Genomic DNA, 15,596 nt, shown 5'->3' with positions numbered 1-15,596 from the left:
GTGCCTGGGTGGCTCAGTTGGTTAAGCGTCCAACTTTGGCTCAGGTCATGATTGTGGGTTCAAGCCCTGTGTTGGGCTGGTGCTGACAGCTCAGAACCTGGAGCCTGCTCTTGATTCTATGTCTCTCTGTTTCTTTCCCTCTCTCTCTCTCTCTCTCTCTCAAAAATAAACACTTAAAAAATTAAAAATAAATAAATAAATAAAAGGTACAGCACAGGGATTATAGGCACTGATATTATGATAGCGTTGTGTGGTGTCATCAGATGGTAGCTACAACTTGTGGTGAGCAAAGCTTAACATATAGAGATGTTAAATCACTCCTTTATACACCTGAAATTAATGCAGCATTGTACGTCAACTATACTCAAAAAATTTTTTTTAAATAGAACCTAAGAGAAATTAAATAAAAGATGTCTTTAAGGTCACACAGCTTGTCAGAGACCAGAATTTAAACCACCACTTGATGATTCTGATTAAAAAAAACAAATTCAGTTTCACAAATAGGATTCAAGATCCAGCAATCTTCACAAATGTTATGGTGGGGAAGCTTTTGTAAGCAATACTTACCAGTGACTGTGCTTTCCTTAGTTTAGATCTATCCTGCAATTTATTTTTCTTATCATGTGACTGTTGGCTGAAATCTGGGTTCATTTCATGTCTTTTCCTCCTTCTGTAAATTAGAAATCATTGGAAAATTACAATCATTTTAAATTTGCATGGCTATTTGTCTGTTTGATTTTGTTGTTCCTATGATTTAAATGATTGTTTTCACTCAAGTGGAAATGGGCCAAATGTAGATCATAAGAGAACTGGTTGAATAAACTCTGATGCATCCACACAATGGAGTACCATGAGCTATAAAAAGTAAGGCAGGGTAATTCTACATACAACTGTGGAGTGATCACCAGGATATATTGTTACATGAAAAAAGAAAGGTGGGGGTGCATGGGTGGATCAGTTGGTTAAGCTTCTGACTTAGGTCAGGTCATGATCTTGTAGTTCATGGGTTTGAGCCCTATGTCAGGCTCTGTGCTGACAGCTCAGTGCCTGGAGTCTGCTTTGGATTCTGTGTGTGTCTCTCTCTGCCCCTCCCCTGCTCACACTCTGTCTCTCTCTCTCTCAAAAATAAATAAACATTAAAAATGTTAAAAAAAAAAAAAGAAAGGTGAATAAAGTGGTATGTTTATTTCAAAAATGCCTGTGTGTATTTGCTTAAATTTTTTTAAATGGAAGGACGACACCATAACATCTTGAAAAATGGTTACCTATAAGTAGGATCCCTATGTGATCCAATCAAGAACAAAGAACAGTATGGAGGGGTAGGAACAGAAGCTAGACTTCTCCAAATATACTTTGTTTTATATATTTGACTTTGGAACCATCTCAATTTTTCTCAAAATTATAAAATAAAACAAAGGAAGAAAATCCCTAAAATCTAAGAACAAATAAAAGAAACAACCTTGTCTATGGAGTTAGTGGCATTATTACACATGGAGGAATTAGTTAGTTCATGGGACTTTAACACAGTAATTTGTCCACATATTCTTTGTAGTATTCTACTAAGAACTAAGGACAAAAATACAGGCAAAGAAATCTTAAACTGTTTTTTAGTAATCCTATTTTTTGTATTAATATTAGTATTGGTTTTCTAAAACTATCATATATATTAGGATAAAGTAGGGATCAGCAAACTGCAGCCCAGAGGTGAACTCTGGCCCAATGCCTATTTTTGTAAATAAAGTTATATGGGGACATAGTCATGCTTATATTTTTTTGCATCTTGTCTTTGACTGTTTTCAGACTACAATGGCAAAGTCGAACAGTTGTGACAGAGATATATCCTGTAAAGCGTTTATTCTCTGGCACTTTCCAAAAAAGTCTGCCTGAAGTAATGGATCTAAGCAATGATCCTCAATAGCCACTAACATCACAAAAAAAGAGACAACTGGAGATTTGCACCTCATGATGGAAGTACATGATCCTATCTCCTCAAGCCTCTAGCTCTGACCACCAGTATGGCCAAGTACAGGAGACAGAGGGACATGCCAAGCTGCACGTTGGGAGTACAATCAGCAAAATCAGAATGTGAGAAGCTCTACAGAATAAATAGCCTGATTTCTATAAGAAACAAATTGCAAGGGGAGAAAAAAAGGACAGAGGATAAGCCTATAGATCCAAAAAAAGAAAAAAGAAAAAAAAGATTTAAGTGACACATGGACTAAATACAATATGCAAACCTTATATGGAAGCTGATTAAACAAACCAACTGTTTAAAAATACCTTTTATGAGACAAAGATACCTCAAAACTGGTTTGATATTTGATTTATTATGAAATCATCCATGGATTTAGAGGTGATATGAAATACCACAATTTCAATATATATTGACATATATATGAATGAAATAATACAACCTTTAGATTTGTCTTCAAAGTAACCTGGGGAAAGGGAAGAAGGGTTGAGGGATAAAGGAAACCAGATTGGTCATGAGTTCAAAACTGTTAATGCTAGCTGATGGTTACAAGTGGTTGTATTTTGATATTTGAATATCCATTATAAAAATTTTTATTTAAAAAGTCCAGCTTTGCTCAAATATCTCTTGTTGCTTAGTTTTCAAAAATGTCCCCCAACTTTTAATTAAGAACTTTTGAATATAAAGAACATTTGAAAGAATAGCACACTGATTACCCATACACTCTCCAACTAGATTCAACAATTTTGATATTTTTGCTTTATCCCTCTCTCTATATAGATACATATATATAGATACACACATCATGTATATATGTATGTGTGTATATATATGTATGTATGCATTTTTCCCATACTGTAAGAAAATAAATTACAGACACTTCACCCCTAAATACTTCAATACTCATCTCCTCAGAGAGTATTTGCCTACCTAACCACATTAGTGTCATCATACTTTGAAAAATGAATGGTAATTCTTTAATATCATTTAATATTCAATTCATATTCAAATTTCTGCAATTGTTCCAAGAATGTCTTCTATAATCTTTTTTTTTTAATGTTTATTTATTTTTGAGAGAGAGAGACACAGAGTGAGCAGGGGAGGGGGAGAGAGAGGGAGACCCAGAATCTGAAGCAGGTTCCAGGCTCTGAGCTGTCAGCACAGAGCCTGATGCGGGGCTTGAACTCACAAACTGTGAGATCATGACCTGAACTGAAGTCGGATGCTTAACCGACTGAGCCACCCAGGCACCCCAGTCTTTTTTTTTTTTTTTTTAATCAGAATCCTATATAGATTCAAACTGCATTTGGTTGTTATGTTTCTTATGTCTAGAACATTTTTCCCACTTCTTTTTTTTCCTCATGGCACTGACTTTTTGAAGAGTCCAAGCATCGTGTCTGTCTTGGTGAATGTAGCACATGCACTTAAAAAAGGGTGTTCGTGGAATTGTCTATCTCTTTAGATCCATCAATTTTTCTCTTAAGTACTTTGAGCCTTGTAATTAAGTAGATATGCATTTGTAACAGTTATATCTTCCTCTTTAGTTAACCCCTGTATCATTATGAAATGTCCCTCTTTATCTTTGGTAATACTCTTTGTCCTGATGGCTCTTTTATTTGATATTAGTGGTCATCCTACCCTTCTTATGCTTACTCTTTGCATGGTACATCTCTTTCCATCACTTCACTTTTAAACCTATCTGTGTCTTTGTATTTAAGGTGTGTCTCTTGTAAAAAGTATATGGTCAGTTCTTGCCTTTTTACCCATTCTATAATCTCTGCCTTTTAATTGGGTGTTCAGTGCATTAACACTTAATGTGATTATTGCCTTTCATAAATGGTATCTGAGTTTCACAGAAAACTCAGGACATTATCAGTTTATCTCATGTTAATGTACCATTCATATGCCTGGGTATCTAAGTTTGTCTCTCTCCTATTTACCACCATAGTCCAGTATAAGGGCCACACACAAACTCTTAAATACTATATTCAGGAATACATTGATCAATACATAGTCAATACATTCACAATGATTCAAAATTCAAGAGTTCAAAAGGATGTACAGTGAAATTTTTTCCATCTATTCTTGTCTCCAACTTACAGTTCTCCTTGAAGGCAAACAATATAGTATCAGTTTCTTGTGTATATTCCAAAGATACTTTATGTATAGATATTTTATGGATATACGTGTGTGTGTGTGTGTGTGTGTGTGTATATATATATATATATATATATATATATATATATATTCTTTCTCCTCCACCTTTTTTTTTTTTTTTTGAGAGAATCCCATGAGGGGCAGAGGAAGAGGGAGAGACAGAGAGAGAAGCAGGGCTCAAGCTCACCTGATGTGGGACTCAAACTCATGAACTGTGAGATCATGACCTGAGCCAAAATCAGAGGCTTAACAAATGAGCCACCCCAGGCACCCTCCCACCCATTTTAATATAAATGGTAGTATTTCTTTTAAACTCTGCTTTTTTTTTTTTTAAGTTTTATTTATTTAGTTTTGAGTGAGAAAGAGAGCACATGCAGGAGGGGTAGAGAGAGAGAGGGAGACAGAGAATCCCAAGCAGGCTCCATACTGTCAGCACAGCAAACCCATGAACACCGTGAGACCATGACCTGAGCTGAAACCAAGAGTTGGACGCTTAACCACCTGAGCCACTCAGGTGCCCCCAAAATTTGTTTTATTTTATTTTTTTGAGGGAGAGAGTGTGCGTGCATGCAAGTGGGGGAGGGGGAGTGGGAGAGGGAGGGAGACAACCTCAAGCAGGCTCCATGCCCAGTGTGGAGCCCAAAATGGGACTCAATCTTGATCTTGCCACCGTGAGATCATGACCTGAGCTGAAATTATGAGTTGGATGCTCAACCAACTGAGCCACCTAGGCACTCCTTAAACTCTGTTTTGTGCCTTGATTTTTTTTTTTTTTTGCCCAGTACTTTCTAAGTTATTAGCAACTCAATTGGATTTTTTTCTGATGCAACTAAAATTTAAAGTTTATGAACAGAAAGGCTACACTTCTTGCAAAATCAGTTAATGAGTATTGCAAAGCTAGTCAGTGATGATATAAAAATGAGTAAGGCACATGGTCTGCACCCTCAAAGAGCTTGATTCTTGCCTAATTTGGGATACCACTCTCATCTCACCTCCAAAGGGATTCGAGTAGTCCTGAAAATACAAAATACACAAGTAATCTGAATGTCCCCAACTCAGCAGACTTTGTGGGATTACCCTTTCTTTTACTATAGCCACATAATATAATTTGAGTAAACCATCCTACAAAAGAAGTGCTTACTTACTACGTGTTAGGTGCTTTCATAAGCATCTTGCATATATGAGGATTACCTCACAGGGACCCTGTGAGCTAGGTATTACTATTATTGCCAGTTTACAGGTGTGGAAACTAAGGCACAGAGAAGTTACGGAACTCCCCAGGATCACAAAGCTAGAAATGTGGGAGTCTGGATTTGAACCCAAGCAGTATGGCTCCAGAGCCTGTACACTTTTACTATCTTATGCTGCCTTGATGTTAATCTGTTTAAATATATTCTGAGGGGCGCCTGGGTGGCGCAGTCGGTTAAGCGTCCGACTTCAGCCAGGTCACGATCTCGCGGTCCGGGAGTTCGAGCCCCGCGTCGGGCTCTGGGCTGATGGCTCGGAGCCTGGAGCCTGTTTCTGATTCTGTGTCTCCCTCTCTCTCTGCCCCTCCCCCGTTCATGCTCTGTCTCTCTCTGTCCCAAAAATAAATAAAACGTTGAAAAAAAAAATTAAAAAAATAAATAAATAAATAAATATATTCTGAAAACATAGCAGACATATTAAAACATTACAAAACATTCCAAAATTTATTTCCTTTCTTATTTATCCTGTAAACATGTATGTATGTGTATATTAACAGATACATGTGTATATACAGACACAGATGTATATTTTCTTACTTTCTCTTCTTTCTGTACTATGGGTGGCATACTACAGATACTCTCTTGAAATGTGCCTCTCTCCCTTAACAACGTACCTTCTTACTGCCAATCAGTTCAGAGAGCTCTTCCTCATTTTCATATGTGCCTAGTACTCCATTGTGTGAATGGACCATACCCAGTTTATTCAACAGACATTCTCCATGTATGAAAATTTAAGTTATTCCCAATACTTTAAAATAGGAAACACCCCTGCAATAAATATCCTTATACAGATATACTTCTCATATTTTCTTTTTTTAAAGTTTATTTATTTTCAGAGAAAGAGAGAAAGTGTGAGCAGCGGAGGGGCAGAGAGAGAAAGGGAGAGAGAGAATCCCAAGGAGGCTCCACACTGCAGAGCCCGATACAGGGCTCAAACTCACTAACCATGAGATCATGACCTGAGCCAAAATCAAGAGTCAGACACTTAACTGACTGAACCACCCAGGTGCCCCTACTTTTCTTATTTTCAAGGTTGATTCCTAGAAGTGGGATTTTGGGGTCAAAATGTAAAGACATATGTATTTTTGCTGGGTAATTGCCAAATATCCCTCTATAAGGTTTGTGCCAATTTATATTCCTACTAGCAATGTATGAGGTACCTGTTCGCCCACAGCCTCACCAACAGAATGTATTGTCAACCTTTAAACTGTTTGCCAATCAGATAGTTGAAAAATGGTAAAATAATTAGGTTTGTTAGTGGGAATGGGGTGGAAAAGATGACAGGGTGGGAGAGGAATGGAAGAGATGGGGGTGTGGCACTTCTCTGAGTATACCTTTTGTGCACTTTCCGTATACATTTTAAAAAGAGTTTTTATTTATTTATTGGGGGGAGAAGGCAGAGAGAGAGGGAGGGAGGGAGGGAGAGAGAGAGAGAGAGAGAGAGAGAGAGAGAGAGAGAATCCCAAGCAGGCTCCACGCTGTCAGCACAGAGCCCGATTTAGGGTTTGATCTCACTAACTCTGGGATCATGACATGAACCAAAATTAAGAGCCAGAGGCTTAACCTAACCTATTGAGCCACCCAGGCGCCCCACTTCTGGTTTGCTTTTATGTAGTTTGAACTTTAGAACTATGTAACAAACCACAGTGAAGGGAGATATTTAAAAAAAGAACCCACATAACTTTTGAACACAGTGTTATGAATATATGCCCTCAGACTAAAGTCAAAAAGCACCATAAACAGGGTTGCCTGGCTCAGTTGGTTAAGCGTCCAACTTCAGCTCAGGTCATGATCTCATGGTTTGTGGGTTTGAGTCCCATGTTGGGCTCTGTGCTGACAGGTTGGAGCCTAGAGCCTAGGGCCTGCCTTGTATTCTGTGTCTCCTTTTCTCTCTGCCCTTCCCTCGCTTGCACTCTCTCTTGCTCAAAAATAAACATTAAAAAAAAAGAACCATAAACAAATACTGTCTAGTTAGCAGATTTGTTTTAATAACGAAATAGGTTAGCAATTTTAAAATTACTTTCAGTATTTGTAAGTAAATACATACTGTTCATGTATATGTGTGTGTGTGAATATAGTATGCAATTTTTATATAAATTATATATATAGTATATAATCAAAATTATATATGTACATATATAACTTGCATAAATAAATATGAGAGCCTGGTTTCTCACTGTCAGAGAAGGGAGGTGTAAATATGGAAAAGGAAAAGACCAGAATGAACTCTATGGTGCTAGACTGAAATCTGAAGTATTAAAATATCAAAAGAAGGGGCGCCTGGGTGGTTCAGTCGGTTAAGTGTCCAGCTTTGGCTCAGGTCATGATCTCATGGTTCGTGAGTTTGAGCCCCGTGTTGGGCTCTGTGCTGACAGCTCGGAGCCTGGAGCCTGCTTCAAATTCTGTGTCTCTCAATCTCTCTGTCCTTCCTCTGCTTATGCTCTGTGTCTCTCTCTCTTTCAAAAATAAACATTAAAAAAATATATATCAAAAGAAGCTGTAATGTGAAATTATAAGAGCTACAAAATGCAAACAAAACCTAATGAACAAGGCAAATTTACCAATAATGGTTTACTTCTCAATTACTTTTTGCTTCTATTCATTGAAAAGCATTTTTTTTCACAGTAAATTCTATTTTCATCCTTTCCTATACTGAAGTGCCAGCAAATTGTGTCTAATGGCAAATAAGTAGAAAAGAGCACGGAGCTTCTCACCCTTGCCAGATTTGCACAATGGGATCACAGTTGTCCAGGTAATTGAAGCGAATGATATCAGTTGGATGTTTGTCAGAGGATCGCCAGGGTGGGAGTTCTTTCTCCCCCTGAGTCTTCTTTCTCAAAGAGGAAGAGGACCGGAAAGCAGATGCTGGAAACTGCTTTTCCTCTGGAGAACTGCTTGTAACTGGTTGAATGTCAGCAACCGCAAACCTGTCTTTTGGAGGTGTCTAGAAGAAGAAAATTATTTCTGTTCTTAAAACATCATAATAATTACAACAAAAAACAAAACACCACCACCACCACCACCATCATCATCGCCCCAACTGCAATGATAATGGTGACAATAATTATAGCAGCCACCAATCCAGGAGTACTTGTATGTGTCAGGTACTTTCTCAGGAAGTTTTCATGCATTATTTTATTTAACCTTCATAATAACTCTAAAAGGTAATAGTTACTACTCTCATTTACAGAAGCGGAAACTGAAGATAGGATAAACCAATGAGCTTGCCCACTATTACATAAGTAGTAAGACAGAGGGTCAGAATTTTTTTTCTTTAATGTTTATTCATTTTTGAGAGAGAGAGAGAGAGAGAGAGAGAGAGAGAGAGAGAAAGAGCAAGCAGGGGAAGGAGAGATCAGAGGGAGAGGGGGATAGAGGGTCAAAAGCAGACTCTATGCTGATGGCAGAGAGCCCTATGTGAGGCCAAACTCATGAACTGTGAGATCGTGACTTGAACTGAAGTCAGATGCGTAATGGACTGAGCCACCCAGGGACCCCAAAGGGTCAGAATTTGAATCTAGGACTGTCTTGCTTTCAAGTCCTTGCTCTAAACCTCTCTATCCTGTACTGCCACCTCTTCTACCACATCATTGTATAATTTTTCCACAATTGCAGTGAACTTATTCCTAAAAATGTACACATTCCAAAAAAGGTACTCCAGGCTTAATTATCTATAACACACAGGGACAACTTCGAGTTATATGGGGGGTAAACTATAGATTTTATCGGTTTTCAAAACCTTAACTGCTCCCAAAGAATACTTTTGCTTTAATTTCCCAAATTGAAAGTCTATTTTTGTGTGTGAAATTCATAAGGTTTTTTATGTGGTTGTAACCTAAGGGAAGTGGTAATGGTATGTTGAGAAGCCATTAAAGGCTTAATTTTTGTTCTTTAAGAGATTAGGGAAGCTTTGCGTGGTAAATTGGTTTGCTTGAATTGTTGGTGAAAATTAAGAAATTCCCCAATCTCTTCAAGCAGAATCAGTTAGTTTCTTATCCTTGTGTTAACTGTTCATTGTATACATTTCTATTACAGAATAGCATGTATTACTCCGTGTTGTAATTATGTATTTGTTTATGTCCTAGGCCACTAGACTAGGCTCCTTGAAAGTAGGGTTAGGACCCTTATACTCAGCACCCAGCATGTAACAGTACTTAATAAATATTTACTAATTTAATGAATGATTGTTAAGAAGACCTTTCATATTTATATAATTGATAGCTCATTATTGGTTTAGTATTCAATATTTTCTTCAGGTCTCATTTAGAATGGTCATTCATTTCATTTCTCTGAGCTTATATCAAACAGAATCTGTCTGTTTTTGCTGAAGAAGACCTTATTTAATACTACTGGGAATAAATAATACACAACAATAAACAATTTCAGGCAGAAAATTAGTGTGTTAGTAATTTTATACAAACATTATGTATATGAACTTTATGTTCATATAGTAACAAAATGTTTGACTCTTTAACAAAACAGAATAGAAACTGTGATACTTTTCTGTATTAAGTAAACAAAATGTTGTTCACCTAAAGCCTTTTTGAGAATTTTTAAAATCATGAGTGGATGTTGAACTTCTGTTAAATGCTTTTGTTGCATATACTGAAATGATCATACATCTTTTTTCTTTTATTCCGTGAATTACATTGGTTAATTTTTAATATTATGCCAACCTTACTCTCCATGGATACATCCCACTTGGTCATCATGTATTATTCTTTCTTTATAAATAACTTGATTTAATTTGCTAATATTTTTAAAGGATTTTTATGTTTGTTTTCATGAGGGACATTAGTCTGGGGTTTTGTTTTGTTTTCTTATAAAGGTTCTATCTGGTTTTGGTATAAAGGTAATGAGTTGGGAAGTGTTCCTGTCTTCCATTTTATAAAAGAATTTATGTAGAACTAATATTTGGGTGGCTCAGTTGGCTGAGGGTCCAACTCTTTTTTTTTTTTTTTAAAGATCTAATTTTTGGTTTTTTTTTAATGTTTATTTTTAAGAGAGAGAGAGACAGAGTGCAAGCAGGGGAGAAGTAGATAGATGGAGACACAGAATCAGAAGCAGGCTCCAGGCTCCAAGCTGTCAGCACAGAGCCTGACACGGGGCTCAAACCCCTGGACTGCGAGATCATGACCTGAGCTGAAGTTGGAGGCTCAACCGACTGAGCCACCCAGCTGCCCCTGAGCATCCAACTCTTAAAAATGTTTTTTTTAATGTTTGTATTTATTTTTGAGACACAGAGAGACAGAGCATGAGCAGGGGAGGGGCAGAGAGAGAGAGAGACAGACAGACAGAATCCGAAGCAGGTTCCAGGCTCTGAGCTGTCAGCACAGAGCCCGACACGGCTCAAACCCACAAACTGCGATATCATGACCTGAGCCAAAGTCGGCTGCTCAACCAACTGAGCCACCTAGGTGCCCCAAGTGTCTGACTCTTGATTTAAGTTCAGGTCATGATCCCAGGGTCATGGGATCAAGCCCCACATCAGGCTCCATGCTGAGTGTGGTGCCTGCTTGAGATTCTCTCTCTATCCCTCTGCCCCTCCCCTCCACTTGCTCATGCTCTCTCTCTCAAATTAAAAAAAAAAAAAAAAAGAATTAGATTCCTTCCTTAAATCTGTGATAAAATTCACCAATGAAGCTATCTGGGTCTAGAGTTTTATGGAAAATTATGAATTCAATTTCATAAATGATAAACATTTATTCATGCTTTCTATTTCCTATTGAGACTTTTTGTAATTTGTATTTTCAAGAATTGTGTTTCATCTAAGTGGTCAAATTTAGTGATGTGGACTAATTCATAGTATTCTCTCATTATTCTTCTCATGTTTACAGGATCTGTACTGATGCCCCCTCTTTCATTTCTGTTACGAGTAATGAATGTTTTCTCTTTTTTTTCCTTGATCAGCCTAGCTAGAAACTTATGAAATTTATTTATGTTTTCAAAGAAGCAGCTTTGGTTTTACTGATTTTTCTCTATTGTTTACTCTGATTTCATTGATCTTAGCTCTTTATTATTTCTTCCTTCTATCTACTTTGGGTTCAGCTTACTCTTCCTTGTCTAGATTGAGTCTTTTTGAAATTATATTGTGTGGGGTGGATAGCAGAGCCTTGCAGATAGTTACAAAGATCATTCTAGTCCAGTCTTCATGTTAAGCTTGAGGAAACTAATATTAACCACAACCATTTGCTCATAAAATGCTTTCAAAAGCTCTGCTGAAGCACATGCCAGGTACAAGGTACTGGGGGTGGGGGGGAGGTGGAAGGGGGAGGTGCTTGAGTGAAGGTAAACTCCAGTGGCTGCCTACGTTCACCATCACTGAAGTAACCTCACAGGAAACTACACAAATTACTCAAGCATGTATGGTGCTGACAGTTGACTTTTTAACCTTAGTCACATGACTTTATTAACCTTAATCACATGACTCTTCAGTGTTTCTGACTTAGGTCTATTTCTTTTTTTTTTTTTTAATTTTTTTTTTAATGTCTTTATTTATTTTTGAGACAGAGAGAGACAGAGCATGAGCAGGGGAGGGGAAGAGAGAGAGGGAGGCACAGAATCTGAAGCAGGCTCCAGGCTCTGAGCTGTCAGCACAGAGCCCGACGCGGGGTCGAACTCACAGACTGTGAGATCATGACCTGAGCTGAAGTCGAACACTCAACCGACTGAGCCACCCAGGTGCCCCAAGGTCTATTTCTTTAATCAATAAGTTTATTAGTAGATTTTATTAACCTTTGTCGTTCTGATTTAGGTCTATTTATCAAGCAGAAAAATTAAAGTTTAATATAACAAAGTGTTTGCTAAAGAAATGTAATACTAAGCAAAGAGGTGGCAATTTTCTCGCATCAGAACTATTCATTATTTTTAAATACAGTTATACATATTTTATAGAAAAGAATTATTGCTAAAGACAAAGCTGTAAAGTCAGTTTTATAAGTACTACTCAAAACCTCTTTTCTTCTACAAACTGGTTAATCACTTTTCTCTTCTCTGCCCCAGAACTGCCCAAGCTTCAAGCTATTGAATGACATTCCCTGCCCCCAACTGAAAATGAGAGTCAAGAAAAGCCTTATCAGATCTGAAAAGAAGTCACTGCCATGGTAATTTTGAAAATAACTTCTTCCATCACTGCAACTTAAATTTTTCTTTTTTAAAAGAAATCCTCATGGAGCACACCCATTACTGAAATCTGAAAGACTAGTTTTATCGTTGCAATTGTAACAATATTAATTATGCATAGTTTATTACTATATTAAATGTAGATGGATTCTACTTTAAAACAATAAAACTAAACCTAAATGAACAAGTTAGGAGCTGACTATTCATCTTTCAAAAGGATTCTTCAATTTTAAAAGGATTCACTGCAATTTTTTCACAGGATATGATACCCCTGTGGTTTTAAAAATCATTAAAAAAATTTAATTTACACATAATTTTCAGGAACTCATCTATTGTACAAAACAATGCACAACTCTGCGTGTGTATAGATCACACCATAAAGAAAAGGCTCATAAAATTTTCCCACGAGTTATCTAATTAACTGTGACTATAAGAATGAACATAAACATTGGTTATAATGCAGACAAAACAACTAGAAAAATTATTCCTGCATTATTTACTTTTTATGATCATATGTAAATGCTTTACATTGCTTAGTTTCTAGATTAAAAAGAACTTTAGTATACTCATTACTCATTTCCATAATTACAGATTTATTGGAAAACTTTTCTTTGTAAATGATACACAAATAAACTTTAGCTCACCTGATAGAATCAGAAAATTTGAATTAATAAAGTAAAATTTGATGACCCTTTGATAGCAAATATTGCACATTCTCCACAGAGTCTCAGTGTCAGAATTGCTTGGTGTGTGAGTCAGAGACACAGAAATCCAGGAATCTGAACAGAATGAGGAGTTCCGCAGTCCTAGCCTCCTGGGTGGAACTGTGGTTTTGGGAGTGTCCCATGAGGACTCTCAACTAGCATGGATGTCTTGAACAAGGCTATCAAGTTCTCAGAAAAGGAAAATTTTGACCTAATAGTGTACTTCCTTTCAACCAAGTCCCCTCCCCAACTTCAAGTTTGATCATTTAGTCTTAGTTCTGGAATTCCCTTTTTTTTTCAGTTTTAATTTATTAAAAAAAGTTTTTTTAATGTTTATTTTTTTTTATTTTTTATTTTTTTTAATTTTTTTTAAGTTTATTTTTGAGACAGAGAGAGACAGAGCATGAACGGGGGAGGGTCAGAGAGAGGGAGACACAGAATCCGAAACAGGTTCCAGGCTCTGAGCCATCAGCCCAGAGCCCGACGCGGGGCTCGAACTCACGGACCGCGAGATCGTGACCTGGCTAAAGTCGGACGCTTAACCGACTGCGCCACCCAGGTGCCCCTGTTTATTTATTTTTGAAAGAGAGAGAGAGAGTGAGTGAGAACAGGGGAGGACAGACTCAGAATTCGAAGCAGGCTCCAGGCTCTGAGCTGTCAGCACAGAGCCAGACTGTGCTCAAACTCACAGACCATGAGATCGTGACCTGAGCCGAAGTCAGGCGCTCAACCGACTGAGCCACCCAGGTGCCCCTAAGTTTTAATTTAAATTCCACTTAGTTAACATGCAGTGTAATATTCATTTCAGGTGTACAATATAGTGATTCAACACTTACATACAACACCAGGTGCTCATTACAAGTGCCCTCCTTAATCCTCATCACCTGTTTAACCCATTCCCCACCCCCCTCCCCATCCATCTCCCCTCTGGTATTCCTAAATAGCTGATATTTGTATATTTGTTGCTTTTCATCCCAAATGTACCTTAGGCTTGGTAACATGAAGTTCTTTTACCATTTGAATGTAGTGCTTCTTCCATATACCCTGCTCAAAGGGAGTTGGAGAGAAATTGATGTACCAGTTAAATCGTAAACATTTGAGCATCCAGAGCTGATCCAGCTCAGTTAAGTTCTTCCAGTGCCAGCTCACCTGAAAAAAAGTAATTGGAAAGAAAAAAAAACTTAACTCAGTTTACATGCCCATTTTTTCTAGGTCTTGAGCTGTCACCCTGGACCTGAGATAACTCGATTGTTCTTTTCCTCCAAATCACAACTTAAATAATTATCTACCTGAAATGCTCTCTACCTAGGCAGGAGGATTTTCTCTAAATGTTAAATCACACTTAGATTCAGAGTCAACTAATATTTATTGAGTACCTATTAACCATCCCCACAGCAACCTAAAGAGGTAGGTGTTATTACTACTCTCATGTTGCAAACAAGGCAACCGTGGCTCAAATAGACTTTGGAACTTCCTAGAAGTTCATATGAAAGTTATAGGAGGGTTATAGAAACTCAGGTCTGCATATTATTTACTCATTTTTGGTATGCTTCCATTTTCCCTCCATTCTTATGATTTAACTAAATAGAAATTTTATAAACAGAACGCAATTACTGATATGGTGTGCCCTATGTAGCCTTTAAGATTCCATAGAGCATACACTGTTTATTCTCTACATTCCATTCCCATGGCATTCTGGTCATTCTCACACATCCAGCAAATGTTGGAGATGACCCTACTATGATGCAGCAGTATTTATAGTAACTTACTTCAGATTTTGAACAAGTCTTGCTGAAAGCTAGTTCATATATAAAGTTCAGCCCAGGGGTTCTGTGTCGTGCTGTAAAAGTTGCAAAGACAACATCTAACCTTCAAATCTAAATTTCAACCTTGGGAAATTAGTCGCTTTTTCAAGATTAAGTCATTAATAATTTTTGAGCACATACACACACAAAGGCAGAACAATATAATATTCATCCATCCATTTATCTAGCCCTCTCTTCCTCCTTCCATCTACCAAATACTGAGTTCCATTATGTTTAGCATTGTTTTCTGGGCTGAAGAGGAGACAAACAGGAGAGGGGAGGGCACAATTACAAGAAATAACAGGTTCAGGAGCTGGAAGAATGAAAAAGGGTAGAAAATCTGACAGAGCCCTGCAGGCAGGAACAGAAATCACATCTACTTTGTTCAATGCAGAAATGAAACAACAGCAACCTTAATCCCCATATGGTTAATTAACTCAGAATTCAGTGGAGAGGTGGGGTTTCAGAGGGATGAGATGAGGAGAAAAATATCTCAATTCTCACTCTTTCCCTCATTTTCCTTACATCTTGTTTTGAGCTGGGTATCAAGTTTTTCCCTCCCTCCCCCACTCCCCGGGGGTAGATAAGG

The 15,596-nt window shown here is 37.6% G+C and overlaps 1 protein-coding gene across 1 annotated transcript in view; it reads right to left on the bottom strand.

Annotated features, from left to right (window-relative positions):
- The window catches only part of FBXO16 (F-box protein 16), a 50,249-nt gene that overhangs the window by 12,424 nt on the left and 22,229 nt on the right, over positions 1 to 15,596 (bottom strand). The window contains exons 4-6 of the mRNA XM_047090580.1: positions 14,187 to 14,351; positions 8,091 to 8,320; positions 568 to 670 (exon numbers count right to left, since the gene is read on the bottom strand). Coding sequence (XP_046946536.1) covers positions 568 to 670; positions 8,091 to 8,320; positions 14,187 to 14,351 — 498 coding nt within the window. The remainder of the gene's footprint in view (positions 1 to 567; positions 671 to 8,090; positions 8,321 to 14,186; positions 14,352 to 15,596) is intronic.

This window comes from Lynx rufus, unplaced genomic scaffold (assembly GCF_022079265.1).
Source record: "Lynx rufus isolate CCGP_SWC_20201006 ecotype Redwood Valley unplaced genomic scaffold, mLynRuf1.p SCAF_3, whole genome shotgun sequence".
Lineage (NCBI taxonomy): Eukaryota > Metazoa > Chordata > Mammalia > Carnivora > Felidae > Lynx > Lynx rufus.
This window is presented reverse-complemented; position numbering and strand designations above follow the sequence as displayed.